The following is a 27,790-nucleotide window of genomic DNA, read 5'->3' as shown; positions in this document are numbered from 1 at the left end:
TAGAAGGGTTCTGATGTTTTATAGAAAAGCTATATTTGATATAGATGTAAAAAAGGTTATTTTGTGCATTATTTAGAAATACCTTATCGAAGAGGTTGATTTGTAGTAGTCCTAGAAAGAGTCTGACAACTTCAGCACTAACCACTGTAGACACTAGTGCCTTTTAGTGGCATCACCACAGCGTATATTTTCCTTTTATGTTCTCAAATAAAGAAAATTTGTGTCTATAGGTCCAGATATCTAGAGGACTTCACCATCAATTGACCTCCCTAAATTATGTTAAGAAAAAGATGAAGACTTCTCTGTAAAGAATACATTTTTTCGGGCGCCTGGGTGGCTCAGTTGGTTAAGCGACTGCCTTCGGCTCAGGTCATGATCCAGGAGTCCCACATTGGGCTCCCTGCTCAGCAGGGAGTCTGTTTCTCCCTCTGACCCTAACCCTTCTCATGTGCTCTCTCTCATTCTCTCTCTCTCAAATAAATAAATAAAATCTTTAAAAAAAAAAAGAATACATTTTTTCATCCATCCATCTATCCATCATCCATACAGTTATTAATACTCTGAAAAATATTTAGGATGGTTTGCCCAAATACGTAAAACACAACAGAACTTTTAATAAGATAAATGTGGGGAAATAAGGCAAGGAAAAATAAGAGGAAATTAAGCTGTGTTCTGTACTAAAAAGTATCCACAGATTTGTCTCTGTTTTCAAGGGTAACTTGATTCACAAGCACTGTAATTTTTAAAAAAAGACCAAAAAAAAAAAAACCAAAAAAGAAAAACTGATGGCACAGAGGAGTACCTTAAGAGAAAGTTTCTCCAATAGCTCCTCTTAAAGAGCATCACAGAGAAATGTGGTATACAATGGCCTCAAATACTTCCTAATATAAATACGAGTTTCACTGAGCCATTTCATTGGATCCACTTGCATACAGTAAAACAATTCTTTGAAGAGTCAGAAAAGGCATTCTAGGTAGACCACTGCGGCCCAACCAAATCCAAAGGTGTATTTTAGAGAATCTATAGAAATTAGTGAATTGCATCTCTTGTAGGTAATTCTCATATGTAATTCATCAATCAGGTGTTTCATGTAGTAGGTGACACTGAATTTACACACTCTTAGAAATGTGTTTTATTCACTACTGTAACATCAATGCCTAGAATAATAGCTAGTACATAGTAGATGCTTAATAAATATTTGTTGGATGGATGGATAAATGTTGTTATTTGAAGTATCTGTTTAAGTGAAAGACTTCTTCTCAGCTATTTTTATATTTTTTTCATTTTCCCTTAAATAAAGTGTGCTACTGTACTTTGGAGTACATCATCTTTACATGATCCCAAATTCGTTAAATGTTGAACACTGCTTTTGTGACTTTTTCAAGTAGATAATGAAATAAATATTAGCCCTATCGAAAGAATTCTTTTAAGATTGTTCTCAGTAATACTACATGCTTGATTTTTAAGACTCTAAGATTTCACAGTCTCTAAGAAAAAGTTATAAACATCAATAAAGCAGTTTGTAATATAGAAAGTGTTTCTTCTCAGGAGACCTCAAAGTCATACCAGATAGCTTGAATTTGGAAAACAACGGATAGATTCTGAATAATGCTAGCTTGACATTTTTTAGCTATATATTTAAATCAAAGTAATTAACTCCCAAACTTAGGAATTTAAGAATTTCTTAGAGAATTTAAAATTTATTTATTTATTTATTTGACAGAGGGAGAGATACAGCGAGAGAGGGAACACAAACAGGGGGAGTGGGAGAGGGCAAAGCAGGCTTCCTGCTGATCAGGGAGCCTGATGTGGGGCTTGATCCCGGGACCCTGGGATCATGACCTGAGCTGAAGGCGGACACTTAATGACTGAGCCACCCAGGCGCCCCCAAAATTCTCTATTTTTAAGGCAGGTTTTATTGAAAAGCATAATGGTAGTGTTAATATTTCTTTAAAATTTCTGCCATTGTTAAATACTACATTATGCTGGCATTCAGTGGACCGGTAGATCACATTAATTCTGGTAATCCTTTATTCTATATAATTATAAGGTATTAAATAACTAATTTATATGCATCTTAAAAGTTTATAACATCAACCAGCATCTAACACATACTTGATACATTTTACTTTTCCAAGTCCTTAACCTAAATTTTGTCCAGAGCTACAATCTTATTTAGTACTATCTCTCTACTTCTAATAAAATACTTAAAAAATCAACCTTTCTCTATATTCCTCCATAATTTTCCTTTTATTTAATTTGCCTTTCTTCTTCTTTAATGGAATAGTTTATTTTGCAAGCTTTATTCCTATATTGCTCCCAATTATTTTAACCTGTTAACATCTGTAGAAATAGAGGATTAGGAATGGATTCGGTCATGTATTTCACTCATAACTTTTAGCCTAAAACATATCTTTACCATCACAATATAAATATATACCCATTTTGATTGACCTTTAGAAAATGAAATGTTCCTGTCTTCTTCATTCTCTTATTTCAGGTTTAACCACACTTGTGTTAAGAACGCCCTATCTTAAAACTTCTATTGTATAGTGAAAGCCTATCACTTCATTGATTCTTTTTTAAAATAAGATAGTTAATTTGTATTGAAAATATAGAAGATGGCAAATTGAGTTTTTCTTCTACCAAATACATGAGAAAGTTGATGTGATGACTTCCTGAGTTCGTTTTAATTATATCATAAAATCATAGAGCTGGGAGAGATACAAATGATCTCAGGGATTAATTATTTCATGCGTAATAGTCAAAAAGTACCCAAATTTCTTGCCCTATGAAAATCTGTTGAGCTATTATAGCAATCTAAGTCTACATCTTAAAATTTAGGTTATTGGATGGGACTTACATCAAATACCTCCGAGTTATAAGAGATAAGAAGGGTCTGCTAATGTATAAAATTTCCCTGGATGTCCTGGTTCTTAGCTTTTATTCACTAGTCCCGAAGAACTGAGTCTTGATACCTTAAAAACAATGTTTAGGGAACTACAAAGTATGGTCAATAGAAAGTATGATTTATAATTATTTTTAAGTTAATTTTACTACTCTGCCTTCCTTATTTTTGGCTAATTTCACTCAGTCTGCTATTTAATCTTTAATTACAGGCCACAAAAGAAGTAATAGAACGGGAAGCGCCAGGGATGGCCCTGGCAATGCTGATGGGATCACTTAATGTTACACCTCTGGGCATGCTCTCTAGGTAAGAAAGTCACTAACATGTTGCAAAGAAAATTAATTCCATACCACTAATCACTACAATAGACTGATAAACATAAGAAACTTCAGTCAATAACACTTAAATTTGCTCCCTTTTTTCCCCAGAGTTCAGAGTCTTAGTATCCTGTCTAAATCTTGACCATTTTCCCTCAAGTTTTTTTTTACATATTATGTTTAAACTTTTAGAAAATATTATATTTTGCTAAAAGGTGTCAATCCAAACCCAGAGAGGAGTCCAGTTTATTAAGATGTAAAATTATTTTTGTGTGTGATTATTGGTAATCATCAATTAATAATCATTAATTGTCATCAAATGCTAATTTAATAAAACAAAACAGTAGAGGTTTTTTTCAATAAGTTATTCTTATTGGTAGGAATTTATAAAAAGGCATATTCATGTGTGGTCATAAAAAGAAGCTGAATTAATAGTATATTAGTAGTATATTATGTTAGTATATTTAAAACTATGGCTTTGTTGACATAGATGGTGACATCGATTCTCTGTGTGATGTTATTGTTTTAGTTACTCTTAGATTAAAATCTCCTTTAATGAGGACAACATACATCATTTAAGTTAAAGACAGAAGTATCAACTTAGAATCTATTGATTTAATGACCACTGAATAATAGGCAGTTGATCTCAGAGCAATCTAAAAATATACAGCCACTTTATAATTGTATGGTTTCATAATCATTATGTATAGCCATTTATTCATCCTGTGTGAAATATGAATACAAAACTAAGTATATCTACATAGCACATGGAATATGAATAATAATGCCGTTTCTGTTACTTAGGGTTTATATCCCATTAATCGCAGACACTTGAAACACAGCTAAAGGGAAATGTGAATTGGTCATTAGTTACTGTATTCTTTTTGCTTTCATAGGTACTATATTATAACATTTAATTTAAGTAAGAGCAAAAAAGAATTACAATAGCATGTAGAAATTTTAAATTTAAAAGTCCATGCTGATCTTTAAGGAACTTATCATTCTTCTATGCTGTTCTTTTTTTTTTTTCTTTTTAAGATTTATTTATTGGGCGCCTGGGTGGCTCAGTTGGTTGAGCGACTGCCTTCGGCTCAGGTCATGGTCCCGGGGTCCTGGGATCGAGTCCTGCATCGGGCTCCCTGCTCTGCGGGGAGCCTGCTTCTCCCTCTCCCACTCCCCCTGCTTGTGTTCCCTCTCTCACTGTGTCTCTCTCTGTCAAATAAATAAATAAAATCTTTAAAAAAAAAAAAGATTTATTTATTTATTTCAGAGAGAAAGTACAGGGGGGAAGGGCAGAGGAAGAAGGAGAGAGAAACTCAAGCAGACTCCATGCTGAGCACAGAGCCCAACGCAGGGCTCGATCTCATGACCCTGAGATCAGACCTGAGCCAAAAGTGAGAGTCAGAGGCTCAATCAACTGCTCCACCCAGGCACCCCTTTGCTGTTCTTTTTTTAAACATACTTACATTCCCTACACTTCTGAGGTCAAGGGTCACATTTGATCCTTTTCTCTATGGAATTAAGTAGTGACATTTGAACATAAAAGAACTCTTTCTTGACATACAAGGATATAGTCAAGAAAAAATTAAACTTCATCTCTTGTTAATTCTTTTGTAATAAAAATCTAATTCAGCAAACATAAATACTCTATTTTCTAGGCCCCAAATTAACCATCAGAGATACTAAGGATAGAAAGAAAATTATGACATGGCCCTCACCTTAAAGATCCCACAGTTTAGCTGGAGAACTTATTCTTTGCAACTGTTAAAGTAACTCTTTATAGCTTTCTTTTTTTTTTTTTTTTTAAAGATTTTATTTATTTATTTGACAGAGAGAGAGATAGCGAGAGCAGGAACACAAGCAGGGGGAGTGGGAGAGGGAGAAGCAGGCTTCCCGCGGAGCAGGGAGCCCGATGTGGGACTCGATCCCAGGACCCTGGGATCATGACCTGAGCCGAAGGCAGACGCCTAACGACTGAGCCACCCAGGCGCCCTCTTTATAGCTTTCTTGATACAGTATAGAAATAGCACTTTTTGTCTTATTGAAAGAATTTTCTGGATTAATTCCTCTTCTACCTTCTGAATCCACATGACTGCTGAGTGATAGAAAATTAATCAGCAGGAGTTGATTCTAAGTACTTTAGAATAAGTCCATCATCTTTATGCTGAAGGCTTCAAAAATTAAAATAAATACACAGCGTGGTAACAGATTCTTGTGGCTTTTTTTTTTCCTGTTCATTGCTGATTTAACTGAGAGTTTATTTACAAATTTAAAACAGAGATAGTAGTCTATATGAGTTATGCATAAGAAATTGTGGAATATTTTCCTAAATGTTCATTTTTTGTGAACATTTTCTAGGCTTTTAAAAAATTACTATTTTAAAACAGCCATGATTATACTGATGCTTACTTTCTACAGCATTTTTACCTTGTATTCTCCTTGGGATTTGTACGTGCTTCTATTATAGCACATGCTATATTGCAATTATGTACTTATTTGTATAACCTAATTTATATAAAATCCCTAAGAACAGGAACTTTTTCATGTTCATTTTTATATCCTCAGACCCCAAAACAACTCCTGACACATAGTAAGTACTCAAAAAATGTTTATTGTTATGATTACTGTTGATAAATCAGTGTTTCATCCTAATTCTATAGAACTTTTTTTCAAAGTAATATATCAAAGTTGTTTCCTTGCCTTCCTATTTTTATCTCTAGAGAGCAGCATTAAATAAAAATTTTTTTAATTACTAAATCTGTTTAAAATGGTTTTCATCTATGTGATGAAATATCCTCCAGTTACTTTGTGCAAGTCAGTTACAGGATAGTACCAAGTAATAGTTAAGACCATCATCTCTGAAGCCAGATTGCTTGCGTTCCATTCTGGCTCTACTGCTTACTAGCTACTTAACATTTTTTTGGTTTGTTTTTTTTTTTCTCATCTGTATATGAGGATGTTAATAGTACTAACCTTTTGGATTAAGTGAGTTCATATAAAATGCTTAGAACAACAACTGATTCATAGTAAGTCTTATTGAAGTGTTGACCACAGTTATGGTATTATTATTGGCTGAGAGCAAGTCTGCTAACAAAACCTTTTAGTAGCTTTCTTCCATCTGGAAATATCTTCATTCTACCTTCATTCCTGAAGGATATTTTCACTAGATATAGAATTCTGGATTGGCAGTTATTTTCTTTCAGCACTTTAAAAAATATTATTCCACTGTCTTCTGGCCCTATGTTTCCTACCAAAACTTAAGTGATTCACGGAAAACAATACTAACAGGGAAGTTAGAGCTGTAAATGGGTTAAAAAAGAAAACCCTTCTTTTTTACATTAAAAAAAGAAAGATCTCATGGGATGCCTGGGCGGCTTAGTTGGTTAAGTGTCTGCCTTTGCCTTAGGTCATAATCCCAGAGTCCTGGGGCTCCTTGCTCAGTGGGGAGCCTGCTTTTCCCTCTACTTGTCGCTCCCCCTGCTTGTGCTCGCTTGCTCTCTCTCTGACAAATAAACAAAATCTTTTTTTAAAAAAAGGAAGACCTCAGAAACAACTACATAACATTAAAATTTAAGGAACTAGACAAGGAACAAATTAAACCCAAAGCTACAAGAAGGAAGAAAATAATAAAGATTAAGGCAGAAATAAATAAAATAGAAAATGGAACAATAATACAGAAAATCAATTAAACCGAATATTGACTCTTTGAGAAGATCAACAAAACTGAAAATTTTTAGCTATATTGACTAAGAAAAAAAAGAGACCTGACTCAAATTACTAAACTCAGAACAAAAATGGGGACATCACTGCCAATTCTATAGAAATAAAAAGGACTATAAGAGAATACTATGAATAACTGTATGTCAATAAATTGGATACCCTAGATGAAATGGAAGAATTCCTACAAACACAAAACCTACTCAGATTGAATTAGAAAAAAATAGAAAATCCATATAGATCTGTAATTAGTAAGGAGATTGAATCAGTAATCAAAAACCTACCTACAAATAAAATGACTGTACCAGATGGCTTCACTGGAGAATTATACCACACATTTAAAGAAAAACAGACACCAGTCCTTCTCAAATTCTTCCAAAAAATGGAGGAAAAGGGAATACTTCCTAACTAATTCTATGGGACCAGCATTGCCTTGATACCAAAGCCTGATGAAAAACTACAAGAAAACTACAGACCACTATCCTCTTTGAACATTGATGTAAAAATCTTCAACAAAATGATAGCAAAACAAATTCAGCAATATTTTAAAAGGACTATACACCATGACCAAGTGTAATATATCCCCAGAATGCAAGGATGTTTCAACATATGAAAAGCAATCAATGTAATATACCACAGTATATTACATATGTGTGATATACCACATACAGAAAAAGCATTTGACAAAATTCAGCATGTTTTCATATTAATGACACTCAACAAACTGGGAATAGAAAGAAACTACCTTAACATAATTAAGGCTTATATTAAAAAACATACATCTAACATCATAATGGTGAGAGACAAAACTTTTGCTCCAAAGCAAGAATAAGAGCAGGATGCACACTTTTGCTGCTTTCATTAAACATGCTATTAGAAGTTGTAGCCAAAACGTTAGGCAGGAAAAAGAAATAAAAGGTATCTAAATTGGGAAGGGAGAAGTAAATTTATCTCTGTTTAACATGATCTTATTTGTAAAAAACCCTAACAATTACACACACACACACACACACACTCTATTAGAACCAACACACATATTCAGCAGAGTTGAAGATACATAATCAACATGCAAAAATCAGTTGTGTTCCCATATATTAACAATGAAAAATGCAAAAAGGAAATTTTTGAAAACAATTCCACTTAAATTCTCATCAAAAAGAATAAAATACTTAGTAATTAATCAAGGAGGTGAGAGACTTGTACACTCAAAACTATAAAACTTTGCTGACAGAAATTAAAGAAGATTTAAATGAATGGAAATAAACCCCATGTTTATGGTTTGAAAGACTTAATATTAAGTTGTCATTACCCAAAGCAATTTGCAGATTTAATTCAATCCCTATCAAAATACAGCAACATAACTTTTTGCAGAAATAGAAAAATCCATTCTAAAATTTATATGGAATCTCCAGGGGCCCCAAAGAGACAAAACAACCTGGAAAAAGAACAACAAAGCAGGAGGACTCCCACTCCCTGTTATCAAACTGACTGCAAGTTACAATAATCAAAAAAGTTGTACTGGTATTAAGTCAGATTTTTAGGCCAATGGAATCAAATAGAGAGGCCAGAAATAAACCTTTGCATATAAGGTCAAATGAATCTTGAGAAGGGTACCAAGACAATTCAATGAGGAAAAGACGGTCTTTGACAAATGGTATTGGGAGAACTGGATATCCACAGGCAAAAGAATGAAGTTGTACCCTTACCTAACACCATATACTAAAATTAACTCAAAATGTATCAAAGACCTAAATGTAAGAGCTAAAATTATAAAACTCATGAAAGAAAACATCAGGAAGAGCTTCATGACATTAGATTTGGCAGTGGTTTTCTTGAATATGACACCAACATTATAGGCAACAACAAAAAAGAGGCTTAATTGGACTTTATCAGCATTAAAACCTTTGTGACTTAAAGGACACTATCAACCAAGTAAAATGTCAGAATGGGAGAAAACATTGCAAATCATGTATCTGATAAGGATTTAACATCCAGAATATATAAAGAACTCCAACACAAAAACAACCCAATTTAAAGATGAATAGATATTTCTCCAAAGAAATAGATTATTTCTCCAAATGGCCAATAAGCACATGAAGTGTTCAAGGCACTAATCATTGGAGATATGTTAATCAAAACCACAATGAGATACTACCTCACACCCACTAGGATAGCTATTATAAATGAACAAACAAAATAAAAAGTGTTGGTAAGGATGTGGAAAAATTGGGATCCCTGTGCATTGCTGGTGGGAATGTAAAATGATGTAGCCATTGTTCAAAGCAGTATGGAAGTTTTTCAAAAAAATTAAACAGAATTACCATATGGTGCAGTAATTCCCCTTCTGGGTGGAACCCAGAGCAACTGAAAGCAAAGACTTGAACAGATACTTGTACACCAGTGTTCATAGCAGCATTATTCACAATAGCCAAAAGGTAGAAGCAACTTAAAGTCCATTGACAGATGAATGGATAAACAAAATGTGTTATATATATACAATAGAATATTAGCCTTAAAAATGAATGAGCTGCTGATATATGACACAATATGGATGAATCTTGGAGACATGCTGAGTGAAATAAGCCAGACACAAAAAGGACAAATATTGATTTCACTTGTATGAGGTATCTAGAATAGCCAAATATATAGAAAGTAGAACATGGTTACCAGGGGCTGGAAGGCTAGAACAGGAATGGGCACAGAGTATCAGTATAGGATGGGCAAAGAGTATCAGTGTAGGATGACGAAAAAGTTCTGGAGATGGACAGTGATGATGGTTGCACAATAACTTTAATGTAGTTAAGTAAATGAACTGTGCACTTAAAATTAATTAAAATAATAAATATTATGGTATGTGTATTTTACCACAATTTTTAAAAAATGCTTTAGGATAGGAAATACAACATACACAGCATGTACATTTTCTTGGGACAGCTCTACAATACTTCAGGCACAACATCCAGATTCAATATCAGAGGAAGTGCACCAGGTTGCAAAAGACAAATGAGACACACTTGGGGTGAATGGTCACCTCCAGCTGACAGCTTTCCCCTCCTCCCACCCAGCATGTACAGTTTGCTCTATATTATAAGCCCCCTAAGAGTTTTATCCTAGCTGAGACCCATTCATCATGAGTCATATAATACACAACCTGAATAACGTGTTTCAGGTTCCTTACAGTATCTTTAGATCTTGCACAGAGCATAGCAATTCTATGAAGATTTAGTTCACTTATAGATCATAACATCTAGAGCACAGGATCAATTTAGTGTATTTTTAAGAATGATCCTTCAGCATTCCATGCGCTTGCTTTAAAAATCGAGTCCTGTGCATACTGTGGTGTTTTTAGTGTGCGTATTTACATTTTTACATAGTTTTTCTAGAGCAATAATCAGTGGTGTTTTTGTACCTAGGTTTTATGTGATTTTAATGAAACATGGATAGTTGTGGCCACCTGCTGACTATTTGTGGTTTAAAATAAAAGGTTTTCTTGCCTGAAAAAAAAAAAAGAATGATCCTTCAGGTATCTCCTTAACTTTGGAAGGGAGTTGAGTCCAGCTGTTCTATCTCATATCCTCGTAATGGCTCATGTTGGGACTACTTATGCAGTATGAGAAACATCAAACAAGGGAAAATTTAAAGTGGCTTTGGGTTGAAAATGTCTTAAGCAATTGACAGAAGTAAATTATCTCTCAAGGGATTCTGCTTCAACTTAGACCTTACAGATTTCTCAGGAAGTTAGATTCTATCTAACTTCTAAGGAGTTTAGAATTCTAGGGAAGTTAGGTCATACACATAAAAAAAAAAAGGTGACAAAACACAAAAATAAAGGCATCATAAGAAATGAGAGATTACAGATGTTTTCCATTTTGTTCTATGATCCATTTTGAGTTAATTTTTTAGAAGGATGTAAAGTTTGTATCTAGATTCTTTTTTTTTTTTTTTTTTTGCATGTAGATGTCCAGTTGTTCCAGTACCACTTGTTGAAAAGATTATCTTTGCTCCATTGTATTGCTTCTGCTCCTTTGTCAGAAATCAGTTGGCTATATTTATGTGTGTCTACATTTCTGGGCTCTCTATTCTCTTCCATTCATTTATTTGCTGTTCTTTCACCAGTACCACACTATCTTGATTACTATAACTTTATAGAAAGAATCAGAGTCTGTTAATATAAGTCCTCTAACTTCATTCTCCTTCAATGTTTTGTTGACTATTTTGAATCCTTTGCCTCTCCATAGACACTTTAGAATCAGTCTATAGATATCCATTAAATAATTTGCTGGAATTTTGAATCAGATTTCCATTGACTCTACAGATCAAGCCGGGAAGAACTGACATTCTGACAATATTCAGTCTTCTAATCCAGGAACATGGGATAGGAACTTTATTTAGTTCTTTGTTGATATCACTCTTTGATAGTTTTCCTTATATAGGTATTATACAGATTATTTTTAGATTATAATTTTTTCATTTGGGCACTGCTAAGGTAACTGGTATTGTGTTTTAATTTCAAGTTTCGGTTGTTTATTGCCAGTATATAGGAAAATGATTGGCTTTCACATATTAACCTTGTATTCTGCAAATTTGCTGTAATCACTTATTAGTTCCAGAAGGTTTTTTATTGATGATTCTTTTGGCTTTTGTACATAGATGACCATGTCATCTATAAGCAAAGGCAGTTTTGTTTCTTCCTTCCCAGTTTGTATACTTTTTATTTCCTTTTCTTGTCCTATTGCATTAACTAAAATTTCCAGTATAGTGTTGAGAAGGAGTGGTGAGAGGGGATATCATACTTAACCTTACTAAGAAAGCTAAGAGTTTTTCACCATTAAGTAATATATTAGCTGTAGGTTTTTATAGATTTTTTTTTATCAAGTTGAGGATGTTTCCCTCATGTCCACACTCTATTTCTAGTTTACTGAGTTTTGATCACAAATGGGTGTAGGATTTTGTCAAATGCTTGTTCTGCACCTATTGATATGATCATGTGACTTCTCTTTTTTAGCCTGTGATGAATTACATTAATTGATTTTGAAATGTTGAACCTGCCATGCATACCCGGGATTAATCCTACTTGGTCGTGGTGTATAATTTTTTACACATAATGGATTCAATATGCTAATATTTTGTTGAGGATTTTTGAAACATTGGTGTGTAGTTTTTTTTTTTTTTTTTCTTCCAGTGTCTTTGCTTTGTTTGGCATTAGGGTAATACCAGCCTCATAGAATGAGTTTGGAAGTATTTCCTCTGCATCTTCTTTAAGAGATTATAGAGAATTGGAGTAATTTCTTCCTTAAATGTTTGGTAGAATTCACTATTGAATACATCCAAGCCTGGTGCTTCCTATTTGGAAGATTATTAATTATTGATTCAATTATTGATTCAACTTCAATAGAAGTTAATAGGCCTATCTAGATTGTCTATTTCTTTTTATGTGAGTTTTGGCAGATTACATTTTTTAAAATAATAGTCCATTTCATCTAGGTTATCAAATTTATGGGTATGGAGTTGTTCGAAGTATTCTTGTCTTTTTAATGTGCGTAGGAACTGTAGTGATGTCCTCTCTTGATGTCCTCTCTTTTATTTCTAATATTTATAGTTTGTGTATTCTCTTTTTTACTTAGCCTGGCTAGAGGCTTATCAGTTTTATTTATCATTTCAAAGAACTAGTTTCAATTTTGTAGATTTTTTCTATTGGTTGCCAATTTTCCATTTCATTGATTTCCTCTTTAATTGTTGTTATTTCTATTCTGCTTACTTTGAATTAATTTTATTTTATTTTTCTTTTTTCTTTTTATTTTTCTGTTTTCTTAAGGTGGAAATTCAGATGATTGATTTAAGATCTTTATTTTTAGTAATATTTGTATTCAGTGCTATAAATTTCCCTCTAAGCACTGCTTTCTCTGCATTTCAAAGTTTAAAGTTTCTCTCTCCTTCTATCTCTCCCTCTCCTCCTTCCTCTCTCCCTATTTTTTTTAAATTTTCATTTCTTTGTCTTATTTATTTGATAACTAGAAATTTATACTTCTTAATCCCCTTCACCTGTTTTGTCAATTCCCCTACCCCCTTTCATTTTTATTTGCTTCAAAATATTTCAAAATTTCTCTTGATATTTCTCTTTGACCCAAGTGTTATTTAAAAGTGTGCTGTTTATTCTCTACATGTTCTGGGATTTTCCAGTCATTGTTACTGATTTTTATTTTAATTCAATTGTGGTCTGAAAGTAGACACTGTAGAATTTCAATCCTTTTAAATTTGCCAAGGTGTGTGTTATGGCCCAAAAAGTGGTCTACCTTGGTGAATGTTTCACATGAGCTTTAGAAGAATGTATATTCTGCCATTACTGGGTGAAGTAGTATAGAGATGTCAATTATACCCAGTTGTTTGATGGAGTTGTTGAGTTCAAGCTTGTCCTTACTCATTTTCTGCTCAGATACTCCTGTGTCTGTCCATTTCTGACAGAGGGGTGTTGCAGTCTTTAAGTATGATAGTGGACTTATTTCTCTTTGCAGTTTTTAGCTTTTACCTCACAAGTTTGACACTGTGTTGTTAGGTGCATGCACGTTAAAATCATTATGTATTCTTGGGGTATTGACCATTTATCATTATAAATGTCCTTCTTTAGCACGGGTAACTGTCTGAAACTAATACAGTTACTCCTGCTTTTTTTGATTAATGTTAGCATGATATGTTTTTCTATATCCATTTACATTTAACCTATCCTATATGTATCTTTGTTTAAAGTGGGTCTCTTCTAGACAACATGCACTTGGGAGTCTAACAATCTCTGTCTTTTAATTGGTGCATTTAGACCATTGACATCCATAGTGATTATTAACATTGTTGGATTAATGTCTGCCATATTCAATACTGTTTCCTATTTGTTGCTGTTCTTCATTTCTATTTTTATCTTTTGCTTTTTCTGCCTTTTGTTTGTTTTAATTGAGCCTTATTTATGATTCTGTTTTTTTCTCCTTTCTTAGCATATTGACTATACTTCTTGTTTTACTTTTTTTGTGGTTGCCCTAGAGTTTACAGTATACATTTACAATTAACCAAAGTCCACTTTCAAATAACATCATACTATTTCACAAATAGTGTGAATACCTTATAATAAAATTATCCTAATTCCTTCCTCCATCCTTTGTATTATTGCTGTCACTCATTTCACTTATATATATAAGCATACATATACACGTAAGATATATATATAAGCATATATAACTGAATATATTATTGGTGTTATAATTTTGAACAAACTGTTATATGTTAGATCAATTAAGAATAAGAAAAATAATTTATTTTACTTTCACTTATTCTGTCTTTTATACTCTATGAAAGGACCTACATTATTTCCCTTTAAAGAACTTCTTTTAACATTTCTTGCAAGGCAGATCTACTGGCAACAAATACCCTCAATTTTTATTTGAGAAGCCTCTATTTCTCCTGCACTTTTAAAAGGATAATTTGACAGTGTACAGAATTCTAACTTGGTTGTTCTTTTCTTGCAACACTTTAAATATTTCCCTCTACTTTCTTCTTGCTTGCATGGCTTCTGAGGTAAAGTCAGGTGTAATTCTTGTCTTTTTTCCTCTTTAGGTAAGGTTGTTTTGCCTTTTTCTCTGACTTCTTTCAGGATTCATTTTCTTGATTTTCTGTAGTTTGAAATTATATGCATTGGTGTAGTTTGGGGTTTTTTATTTTTCATTTTTGCCTTTACCCTACTTGAAATTCTGAGCTTCCTGAATCTTTGGTTTGGTGTCTGACATTAGTTTGGGGAAATTCTCAAGCATTATTGTTTCAAGTATTTCTTCTGTCCTTTTCTCTCTTCTAGTATTCCCATTACACATATGTTATACCTTCTGTAGTTGTCCCACAGACCCTGGATATTTTATTATTTTGTTTTCAGTCTTTGTTCTTTTTGCTTTGCAGTTTTCAAGGGTTCTGTTGATATATCCTCTAGCTCAGAAATTCTTTTCTCACCTGTGTCGTCTACTAATGAGCCCATCAAAGGCATTCTTCATTACTATTCAAAGTTTTTTTATGCCTAGCATTTCTTTTTAGTTCTTTCATTGGATTCTATCTTTCTGCTTACATTACCCATCTGTTCTTGCATGCTATCTACTTTATCCATTACAACCCTTAGCATATTATTCTTAGTTTTAAATTCCTGGTCTGATAATTCCAAAATCCCTGCCTTGTCTGGTTCTGATATTTGCTCTGTCTTTTAAAATTGTGTTTTTTGCCTTTTAGCATGCCTTGTAATTTTTTTTCTTGATAGATAAAAGGAACTGGGTTTCTTTTTAGATTATTTTTTTAAGTTTTTATTTAAGTTCCAGTTAGTTAATATACAGTGTAATATTAGTTTCAGGTGAACAATTTAGTGATTCAACACCCAGTGTTCATCACAGGTGCCCTCCTTAATCCCCATCACCTCTTTAACCCATCCCTCTACCCACCTCCCCTCTGGTAACCATCAGTTTGTTCTTTAAAGTTAAGAGTCTGTTTCTTGGTTTGCCTCTCTTTTCCCCCCATGCTCATTTGTTTTGTTTCCTAAATTCCACATATGAGTGAAATCATATGGTAGTTATCTTCTTCTGACTGACTTATTTCGCTTTTTCACTTAGCATAATACTCTGTAGTTTCATCTACATCATTGCAGATGACAAGATTTCATTCTTTTTTATGGGTGATACTCCAGTGTCTGTGTGTATACCACATCTTAATCCATTTATCAGCTGATGGACATTTGAACTGTTTCCATAATTTAACTATTGTAGATAATGCTGCTATAAACATCAGGGTGCATGTATCCCTTTAAATTAGTATTTTTGTATTCTTTGGGTAATTACCTAATAGTGCAATTGCTGAATCATAGGGTAGTTCTATTTATATCTTTTTGCGGAACCTCCATCTTGTTTTTCAGAGTGGCTGCACCAATTTGCATTCCCACCAACAATGCAAGAGGTTCCCCTTTCTCCACAAAAAAGGAACTGTTTTAAATGTCCTTAGGTAGTATGGTCATGAGATTTGTGGGGAAGGGAAGTGTTCTGTAGTCATACAATTAGGTCTCAGTCCTTTAGCGATCCTATGCCTCTGGACTTTACACCTCACAAGTGTTTCTCATTTCTTTCTCACCACCACCCCCAACCTTAGGTGGGACAGCAGGGCCAGAGTGAGCAGAAGTTGGGTTATTGCTTCTTCCAGGTCAATTAGGCTCTGATAATATCCCAGCAGATTATACTCTGATTAACTAGTTATCCCTGAAGTCAGGCCTTATTAAGAACACAATGCTACCAGCATTTTGGAATGGTTCCTTTCCTCTCCCCTTGCTAGAAGCACAAGGATTTTTCTTCATTATCTTCCATAGGAACCTGGTTATGCTCTTGGATGTTAATCTCAAAATATTTTGGAGGCTCCCCTATGACTGGGTCCTCCTGGAATTTATAACTTCCACTTGTCCATACCAAGCATCCAGCAATTCATCAATTACAATTCAGGTTTCCCACCTCAGCACTGTTTCCTGTAGCTGTTTTCCTTGTGAGTCTCTGCTCTTTTTTTTTCTTGCCTGTTGGTTTCTTCAGTCTTGGAGACAGCAGTTTGCCCTGTATCTCCCATCTCTTATAGATCCAAAGAGTTGATTTTTCAGTCCATTCAGCCTTTTACTTGTCATTAGGATGGAGTGGCAACTCCCAAGCTTTTAACACGCAGTACTGGACATCAGAAGTCTGTAAATGGTATTTTATTTTTAATTTTTTTTTTATTGAAGTATAGTCAACACACATTAGTACATCACTTTCAGGTGTACAACATGATTTGACAACTTGAAACATTATGCTATCCTCACCACAAATGTAGCCACCACCTGTTACCATATAACATTATGTATTCCCTATGCTGTATCTTTCAGCCCTGGGATTTATTCATTCCATAACTTGAAACTTATATACCTCCCAATCCTCTTCACCTATTTCACCCATCACCCTACTCCCCTCCCCTCTGGCAACCACCAGTTTGTTCTTTGTAGTAATACAATTTGTATATTGATCTTATGTGCTACAACCTTGCTTAAATACTAGTACGATTAGTTCTAGGAGGATATTTTCTGTTGTTATCTGTTTTTTTTTAGAGTCTTTCATATTTTCAGTACATATATTATCTACAAATAGGGGCAATTTTATTTCTTCCTTCCTGATTAGCATGCCTTGATCTTTTTTTTCTTGCCGGTTGTACTAACTAGAACTTCCACCACTGTGCTCAGTAGCCATAATAAGAATGGACATCCTTGCCTTTTTCCTGATCTTATGGGAAAAGCTTTCAGTCTTTCATCAATAGTATTATGTTGTTTTTAGGCTTTTAAAAGCTTTTTTTTTTTTTTAAGATTTTATTTATTTATTTGAGACAGAGAGAATGAGAGAGAGAGCACATGAGAGGGGGGAGGGTCAGAGGGAGAAGCAGACTCCCTGCAGAGCAGGGAGCCCGATGGAGGACTGGAGCCCGATGGGGGACTCGATCCCGGGACTCCAGGATCATGACCTGAGCCGAAGGCAGTTGCTTAACCAACTGAGCCACCCAGGCGCCCTTAGGCTTTTAAAAGCTTTTAAGTTTGAGAAAATTTCTGCTCTGTTTCTATTCCAAGTTTTTCTGAGAGTTTTTATCATGAATGGATATTGATATGCATTTTGCATATTCATATAATTATGTGATCTATTTTTTTCTAGCCTGTCAGTGTGATAGATTATGTTGATTGACATTTTTACATTTAGAACCAGTCTTGCATTCTTAGAAAAAACTCCATTGGGTTGTGTCATATCATTCTTTTTTTTCTTTTCATTCTTTTTATATGTTGCTGAAATCTGCTGATATTTTGGTAAGAATTTTTATATCTGTATTCATAAGAGATATCTTTTTATATGTTTTTACTGTCAGGTCACATTAGCTTCATTAAAAAAGTAGTATAAAGTGTTCCCTTTTCTGTTCTCTGGAAGAGTTAATGTAGAATTTATAGCAATTTCTCTTTGAACATTTTATAAAATTTACCAGTGAAACATACGGCCTGGAGATTTGTTTTTCAAAAGTTTTTGCACAGTAGATTCAATTTCCCTAAAAGTTATAAAGCTTTTCAAATTATCTATTTTATATTTGATTAACTGTAGCATTTTGTGCTTTTTAAGGAATTCATCCATTTCATCTACATTATCTAATTTATGTATATAGAGTTTTCTTATTATCTTCTGATTATTGTTTTTATCTTAACTGTCTGTATTAATATTACTGTTTCATTCCTATACTGCTAATATGTCTTCTTTTTCTTTTTCAGTCTTGCTTAAGATATCAATTTTATTGATATTTTCAAAGAATGAGATTTTGTTTCATTGGTTTTCTTTATTTTTCCATTCACAAATTTCATTGATCTCTGCTCATTATGATTTCATTCTTTATTTTGAGTTTATTTTGCTCTGTACGGTCTTTAAGGAAGGAGCTTATATTGTTGATTTGAGATTTCACCTTCTTTTTAATGTGAGTATTAGAAGCACTGTCTTAGGTGCATCCTACAAATTCTGATATGTTGTCTTTTTATTTGCAATCACTGCAGTATTTCTTTTTCATTTCTTTTGAGATTTCTTTGCTCCATTGGTTATCTAGAAGTTTATAAGTTTGTGTAGGTTCAAAACATATGAGAATTTACTGTTACCTTTCTGTTATTGATTTCTAATTTGATTCTATTGTGGTCAGCAAATACACTGTATGATTTCAATTATTTTAAACTTCTTGAGGTTTATTTTTATGGTCTCAGATAGGATCTCTTTTGGTGAATGTTCCATGGGCACTGGAGAAGAATGTAGATTGTTTGGTCATGTGGAACATTCTTTGTCAATTAGATCCTGATAATTGATGGTGTCTTTGAGTTTTTCCATATCCTTATTGATTTTTTCATCTAGTTCTTCTATCACAATATCTAAAAAAGAACTTGTATCCAAAATCAACAGAACTCCTGGGTATTTACCCAGTTAATTTGAAAACTTATGCCACATAAAAATCCACATGTGAATGTTCAGAAGATAATTGCCAAAAGCTAAAATCAACCAAGATGTACTTCAGCAGGTAAATGGATAAGTAAACTGTGGTGCATGCATACAATGGAATATTATTTAAAGATAAAAGGAAATGAGCTATCAAGCCACAGAAAGACATGGAAGATCCTAAATGCATATTGCTAAGTAAAAGAAGCCAGTTTGAAAAGGGTACATACCATATGATTCCAATTTTGTGACATTTTAGAAAAAGGAAAATAGTATAGACAGTAAAATGATCAGTGCCTGCCAGGGATTTGTGGGAAGAGGGACATAGATGAATGGATGAATCATAGCATATTTTTTGGGCAGTAACACTATTCTATATGATATTGTTGGGGGGGGAATATGGAAACATGACATTATACATTTGTCAAAACTCACAGAACTTTACATCACAAAGAATGCTTAACATCTGCAAAATTTTTTTAAGACAGCATTTAAGCAGTTGGCAGATCCCAGAAAATAATGCAGACTCTGACAAGAGCATCTAAGTGTATTATAAATATAAGAAACAATTTCACTGAAGGGGCTTGAGGGAAAAGATACCGACCTAAATACAGTAGTCACCTTTCATCCACAAGGGATACATTCATTCCATGACCCCCAGTAGATGCCTGAAACCACAGCTAGTGCCAGACCCTATATATGCTGTTTTTTTCCTATACATACATAACTACAATAAAGTTTAGTTTATAAATTAGACACAGTAGGAGATTAACAACAATAACTAATAATAAAGTAGAACAATTATAACAATATACTGTAGTACAAGTTATGTAAATGTGGTCTCACTCTCAAGATATCTAATTATACTCTACTCACTCTTCTTATGATGATGATGATGATGTGAGATAAAATGCCTATGTAATATGATGAAGTGAGATGAATTACAAATAGTCAGTGTGACATAGTGTTAGGCTCCTATTGACCTCCTAATGATATGTTACAAAGAGGATCATCTCCTTCCAAACTGCAGTTCATCATGAGTAACAAACTGTAGAAAGTGAAACCATGGATAAGGGGCGAGGGACTACTCTAACTTTGGATATAAGTGGTGTTTTTAGGACTAAAGATAAAGGAACTGTATATAAGCACTTTATTCTAGGTGTTCTATCCCTTGGGAAGTATGGGTTAACAATTCTGATATTACTCTATATGTTTGCTGTATGTTTGAACAGTTATGTTAAATGGATGGTGATTGGTGGGAACCATGTTTCTCATTAGTAGAGAAATCACATATTTACAGTGGGAGGAGCTTAGAACGATCCATGTGTTCAGAGTTGGAGACATCACTATGGATTCATGTTTAGTTTAAGATTATATTTAATTTTAATCATGTTTAGATTAATATTAATTTAATATTAACCCATACACACATGTATTCCTTTCCTCTCTTGGCAGAAAGGGTCCAAAAGAAACAATACCTCAGTAACAACAAGCATACCTAATGCTCAGGTCTTGGCTTTTTAATACTACTGACCAATAAAAGGAATTTCTCCTCAGACAAATGGCTAGTTCTAGGACTGGGGCAAGAAATATACAAGATAAGCCTGGAGTGTCTTTTAGTGCTCAAAAGTAAGGAAGTGCTCAAAAAGCAAACAAAAAACCACATTGATGGATGTATGTTGAAGAAATACAGGAGGCTGACAAAGCTCCCAATGGTGAAAGACGGAACAGTTTGAGCAACAAACTATAGTAGTACTTTATTATAACCCAAGGTATAAATACCCATGAGTCCATACTGATATAAATAAGTTATTAAATACATTAATACTGAGGGAAAAGAAACAAATCTTTCATGTAGAAGATTTCCAAATTATTTATGTAGAGGCTTTTACCCTCAAGGAGGGGGCATGTTAACTCCCCACTCCTTGGGTTGGGCTGCACACAGTGACCCCCCTCCCTAAGAGTACAGTGTGGCAAGGGAAGGAGAAGAGTAACTTTACTGTAGAGAAATCTGACAAAGTGATCGAAGTCAGTAACATTCATGTATCATGATATGATGATATAATGTGATGAAAATAGCACTTTATTCCTGTGGTCTTCCTCCCCAAATCCCACAACTGTAGTTTTCTAAGAAAAATAGCAGCCATACTCAAGTAATGGGCACCCTACAAAATACCTGACCAGTACTCCTCAAAATTGTCAAGGTCATTAAGTCCAAGGAAAGTCTGGGAAATTGTCACATAATAAGCATAATAAGACTTGAAAACTAAATGTTGTAATATAGCAATCTAGATGGGATCCTGCAGCAGAAAAAGGACATTAGAAAATATAAATAATGTATGGACTTTAGTTAATGATAACATACCAATACTGGTCTATTAATTCTAACAAAATATATCATACTAATGTAAGATGTTAAATATAGGGGAAACTGGGTACAGGGTATATGTAAACTCTCTATATTTTTAATCTTCTCAATTTTTCAGTAAATGTAGTGCTGTTCAAAAAAAAAATAAATTATATTTTTAAAAACAGTTCGGTTCATTTTAGAGCCATATTCTGTACAACTTTCGAGGAACAAATAATTCCAATCTTATATAAGCTCTTCCTGAGAATAGTGGAAATGTAAACGTTTCCTAATTCGTGTTATGAGACTACAATAATCTTGTTACCAAAACCAGAAAGGAATAGTTGAAAAAATGAAAAGTATAGGCTAATATCATAGTGAACATAGATGAAAAAAACTTAAAAAATAAAATATTAACACACCAAATCCAGCAATATGTAAAAAACAATACATCAAGACCAAGATTGATTTATTTCAAGGATACAAAGATGGTTCAACATTAGATAACTGATTAACATGAATCACAACATTAACAAATTAAAGGGGAAAAACCATATAGTCTTCTTAATTGATTTATAAAAATGATTTAATAAAATTCAACACCCATTTATGAATAACAGCTGTTAGCAAGATAGGATTATAAGGGAACTTCTTTACCTGATCAAGCAAATACAGTTAATAGATGCTATTAGTCTTCTCTTAAAAGTTAGGAATAAGACAGAGTCCTGCTGTAACTACTTCTGTTCAACACTGTACAAAATAAAAGAAATAAATAGAATAGGCATTGAAAAGGTTGAAAAAGAACTTCATGATTATCTGTTATAGAAACTTAAAAAATCAGTAGTCTTTCAGAACCAATGGAAGAACCAACTATCTAGTTTGTTAGATAAAAGATCAAGATATATATATACCAACTGCTATCCTATAAATCCAAAATATATTTTTTTAAATAGAGTCAAATTTTGCAAGGTTTATTTTGTGTTTATTTTTTATTTCATGATGTGGAGATTATAACTTTAGCTCAATTTTCTGAACTCTTGTTACATAAAAATGGATTTATTAAATGCATGAATATCATAACATTCTACTAGATGCTATACAAAAGGGTCCATACCTGCCCTCCAGAAGTTTACAAGTCTTAAACACCCTGCAGAGAGGCACCTGGGTGACTCAGTCGTTAAGCATCTGCCTTCAGCTCAGGTCATGATCCCAGGATCCTGGGATCGAGCCCCACATCAGGCTCCCTGCTCCGTGGGAAACCTGCTTTTCCCTCTCCCACTCCCCCGGCTTGTGGTCCCTCTCTCGCTGTGTCTCTCTCTGTCAAATAAATAAATAAAATCTTTTTTTTTTTTAGAGAATCTTTTTAATTTTTTTTTTTTAAGATTTTATTTATTTGCGAGAGAGAGAGAATGAGAGACAGAGAGCATGAGAGGGAGGAGGGTCAGAGGGAGAAGCAGACTCCCTGCTGAGCAGGGAGCCCGATGTGGGACTCGATCCCAGGACTCCAGGATCATGACCTGAGCCGAAGGCAGTCGCTTAACCAACTGAGCCACCCAGGTGCCCATAAATAAATAAAATCTTTAAAAAAAATTAAAAAAAAAAAAAAACACCGTGCAGAAACAGATGAAGATACATAAGTTACAGAACAAAAATAATAGGCCAATATAAATGAACAGTAAGGTGCTTATACATTTGTAAAAGTGGGAAAACAGGATAAAGATAGTGAATAGGAAATTTGAAGAAAATCAATAGGATATCCTTGTCCAAACTGGTCAAGGTGAAATATGTAATTCTTTTCTAGTACTCTATTGGACACTTCTTAGGGGAAGTGGTTTTATTAGATCTGTTTATAGGGATAAGATCAGCTGAATTGTGGTTAGAATGTAAGAATATTCCAGTATGGTATTGCTTTGTAAAAAACTGTTAGAAGTTGAGACAATTTTACCTTGACCTTTTTAAAAGTATGTTTAGCTTTATTAGATACTGCCAAACAGTTTTTTTCTTTTTTTTTCATTAACGTATAATGTATTATTTGTTTCAGGGGTACAGATACCTTGACCTTTTATATACCACATTGAAAGAATTTTACAGTGAATACTCTATATAGATTCTACCTAAATTCTACCATTAACATTTTACTGTAGTTGCTTTATTACTTATTTATCATTTAGTCATTCAAACAACATAAAAAAAAAAAACTGTCAACATCAAGCCTTGTCAAGATAGGCAGCAATACTACTGGTGGGAGTGTGGAAAATGATTTGTTTTTATATATAATGATGCACATCTGCTTACTACTATTGACTCATAAACATCTAGTAACATACCCTAGAAAGATAGCTTACACTTTTTGACCATGAGCCACAATAAGAGATATACTTTACATTGTAATCCCATACCCACATACATACGTGTGTGTGTATGTCTCTGTTTGGGTATGTATATGTACATATATATGTATACACATACATGCATATATGTGTATATAGAAGTTACAAAAGGTTTAAGAAACAATAATCCTAGCAATAAGGAAGGCATTCTGATATTTTCTGTTCTTTTTGGGTTTTTTGGCATGCTACTTATGACTATTTAAGTCAGTTTACTGCCCTTTTAAGTGGCTTTGACCTGCAAGTTGAAGAACATTGCCTTATACAAAGCCTTGCACATATGTACAAAGAGAAATGTAAAAATTTTTTTAATAGCTGCATTTTTTGTAATACCAACAAATAGAAGCAAAAGATGCCCATAAGCAGAAGAATAGATAAATAAATTGTGGTATAATTATACAATAGAATATGGTACATCAGTGAAAATGAACCATAGCTATGTACATCAGCATGGAGAAATATCACAAGCACAATGTTGAGTGAGAAAACCAAGTTGTATAAGAATATATACAGTATGATTCCACTTGTATGAATTTCAAAAACATGCTAAACTGGATAGAATAATATATTTATATAAACATATGTGCAAAAGTATTTTTTAAGTAAATGAGTGACTGATGTGTGCTCCAACATGGATCAATCCTGAAAACATTATGCTAAGTAAAAGAAGCTGGTCACAAAAGGCCACATGTTCTGTGATTCCATTTATATGAAATGTTCAGAATATGCAAACATAAAGAGACAAAAAATAGATTACTGGTTGTGTAGGAGTGGGGATTGGAAGAAAATGTGGACTGCTGATGGGTATAGGATTTTTTGGGCAGGCTGATAAAAATGTTCTAAAGTTGATCATGATGATGGTTGCACAAATCTGTGAATATACTTTAAAATTTTTTAATTGTACACTTTAAATGGATAAGTTGTAGAGTATGTGGATTCTATCTCAATAAAGTTATTATAAAAGTAAGTAAGGAAATGGTTTTAAGATTCAGGAAAAGAGTTTTTTGGAAAAAAGAGACTTGAGATCTGGATAAGCACACAGTAGCCTTTGAAGATATAAGTAGTAGTCTCTTTCTTAACCTAGATTATAGATAACCTAGGTGGGTTCTTATTATTGTCTACATTTTATATATGCAAATAAATTTTTATGTATTTATTACTTAATAAAAATTTATTTTTAAGGGGAATAAGATTATTTTAAATTATTCTTTATATATCCATGCCTATAAGTTTAACACAATATATCGAAATTTTGGTATAAATCTTGATTAGGACCAGTTTTTGCTGCAATATCCCATTTTAAAAAATTATTCTTTATGTATTTAAATTTCAAAAAATATATTTTAGAATATAAAAGTTATTGTTATATTCTCTGTAAGTCAGAATATACTTAAAGAACTATAACCTGTCCATTTCTTTACATCACTATTGCAACCATCCTAACTCACATCTCCTATTATTCCAACATTCTCTTAACTGGTTTCTTTGCTTCCTGTTTTCCATCTATCCAATTAGTTTTTCAAATCACAGCCCAGAGATACCTTTGAAAACAAAAATATCAGCATATTATTCCTCTTCAAAACTTAAGTGAAATGTCATTTTCCTATGAATACAGACTGAATTCTTTAAGATTATTCTCCAGGGCCTGTATAAATTATCTCTGCTAACTGCCTTTTTAACAGCATTTCCCACTGTTTTAACTTGGGCTACTATAACACTCAGAGTAGAGTGCCAGAGTGATTAGGTTCTGGTGTGAGAACCTCTTCCAAGATGTAGACTTCTGACTTTTTTTGTAGCCTTACGTGATGATGGGTCAAGAGCTCTGTGGAGTCCCTTTTATAAAGGCACTAATTCCACTTATGAGGGCTCCACCCTCATGACCTAAGCATGTCCCAGAGGCCCAATCTCCTTATACCATCACATTGGGGTTAGGATTTCAACATATGAATTTTCTGGGGAGACACAAGTATTTACTTCATTACACCCATCCATCCTCATTGTTAGCACACACATCAGGTTCTCTTTCTAACTTCTTGTCCTTTTTATATACCATTTCCTCTGCCTGAAATGTTCTTCCCAGTCTGCCTCTATAACACCTGTTTTTCAGGTAGCAGCTTGGATTTTTCTTTCTTTCTTCCCTAATCACCGTTACCCTCCCTCACCTAAGACTAAAACACTCTTCCTGTCATTCACGTAGCTTTTCATGTACCTGCAGCACTTATTTAATTATCTTAACACTTCCTGATATTTTTCTGTAAATCTGTAAACTCCCCTAGGGTAAGACTCTTGTAGCCCCATTGCCTAACACTGCCTTGCCTATGGTAAGTACTCAAACCATACTTGCGGAATGAATAAATGAATTCATTCTCATAACCGTACTTTATATATTTTAGAAGGTGTCTTAAGTAATAAATTAAAAAATTATCCCACAATTAATTTGAAAATAGGTTCAGGATTTTTATTCTTGTTTTTTGTTATTGTTTTTCTCCTTGGTAGCTTTCTACTAGATGAATTTATATTGAAATTAATGAAAATTCAGTCTGCTAAGGAGTCTAGTGCACTAGCTGAGTTGACCTGATTTTTAAATATATTCTTTATTTTTAAAAAGTACTTTTGTATTATCATTTAATATTGAATATATCTGGCTGTTTATGCCTTTTCTAATTTGATATGCTTGAAGAAGATAAAACCAGAATAATCTTTCAAAGAAAATAAACAAAAATTCTTATCTTATTTCTATTTCCTTTTTCTGAGGTTTATTTTATAAGTATAAATTCAGACATACACCTCAAACTTTTGTTGAATAATGTGTTGGTAGTGCTGACAAAAGTAATTTATCTTCTGTATTAGATGTAGAAATATTTAAAAATTAGAACTAAAGGGTAAGTAGTATCTGTCAAAGGTGACAGAAATCTATGTTTACATATAAAAAGCTGGAAGGTAATATATAATGACTACCTCATGGGTGTTCTGAGTGTAATATAAAATTACAAGTATATGACGGATAACAAGCACTAGTTAAATATTAGATGTTAAGTTACTTACAAGTCATCTCGATCTCTTTTCCACATCAATAATGGCAAAAGAAAAAGTTTCTGCCCCCTATGTTCCCCCAAAGGAAAAAAAAGAGGAAAAAAACAGTAGAAAAGGAAGTAGGATATCTCTAGGAAAAACAAGGCACTATATAAGGTACTGAAACAGATACATCAGAGAATATGAAGCAAAAATCATTCAACTTGTGTTTAGTGTTTTCTATTATTAGACTTTTTTTCTTTATATCTTATGTCATCCCCTTTCAGTTTATCTTAGACCATTATTTTTGACAAAGTACTTGATAATATTAAATAGAATCCATCAGTCATCCTCAATGTCTTAAGAATACATTCTAGAGCCTGGGAAGTAGAATCCTGAGCTCACCTTATCCCACAGATACACCTAGATAACAGCCACATCAGTGTAACAAACCCAGAAAGTGAAACTGGCAGAACAGACTCTCCACAGTTAATCATAGAGAAGAGGCCACATTAAGAAAACCAGTAGGAAGAGTGGAGACCTGGTCAACTATGGCCAGGAACCAAACTAACTTGTGACACTAACCACAAACAGGAGGGACACCACAAGAATGGAAAATGGAGGAGAATAGACTCCACACCAGGGACCCCAGATATAGGGGACCTGCACTGGGAAGATGAATCCCCATAATATTTAGCATTGAAAACCAGAGGGGCTTAGCTTCATGAGTTTTTACAGTCAGTGGGGCTTAATACTAGGAACTTTAAAAACCAATAACTTGGCTCTGGGAGAGCCAGAGACTGATAGGAAACTGAATCCTCACCCTTAAAAAGACAGCATGACAGGGGCGCCTGGGTGGCTCAGTCGTTAATCGTCTGCCTTCAGCTCAGGCCATAGTCCCAGGGTCCTGGGATCGAACCCCGCATCAGGCTCCCTGCTCCACGGGAAGCCTGCTTCTCCCTCTCCCACTCCCCCTGCTTGTGTTCCCTCTCTCACTGTGTCCCTCTCTGTCAAATAAATAAATAAAAATCTTTAATTAAAAAAAAAGACAGCATGACAACCCCACTGAGATACAGCAC

General features: G+C 33.7%; 1 protein-coding gene across 5 annotated transcripts in view; it reads left to right on the top strand.

Annotated features, from left to right (window-relative positions):
* Positions 1-27,790, top strand: part of GPHN (gephyrin) — a 626,508-nt gene that overhangs the window by 324,448 nt on the left and 274,270 nt on the right. For all 5 annotated transcript variants that reach the window (XM_034992943.1, XM_034992941.1, XM_034992938.1 and 2 more), the window contains exon 5: positions 3,120-3,214. In XM_034992943.1, the coding sequence (XP_034848834.1) occupies positions 3,120-3,214 (95 nt within the window). The remainder of the gene's footprint in view (positions 1-3,119; positions 3,215-27,790) is intronic.

Source organism: Mirounga leonina, unplaced genomic scaffold (assembly GCF_011800145.1).
Source record: "Mirounga leonina isolate KUSES-001 unplaced genomic scaffold, KU_Mleo_1.0 Mir_82, whole genome shotgun sequence".
Lineage (NCBI taxonomy): Eukaryota > Metazoa > Chordata > Mammalia > Carnivora > Phocidae > Mirounga > Mirounga leonina.
Note: the sequence above shows the minus strand (reverse complement) of the source record. Positions and strands in the feature narration are given on the sequence as shown.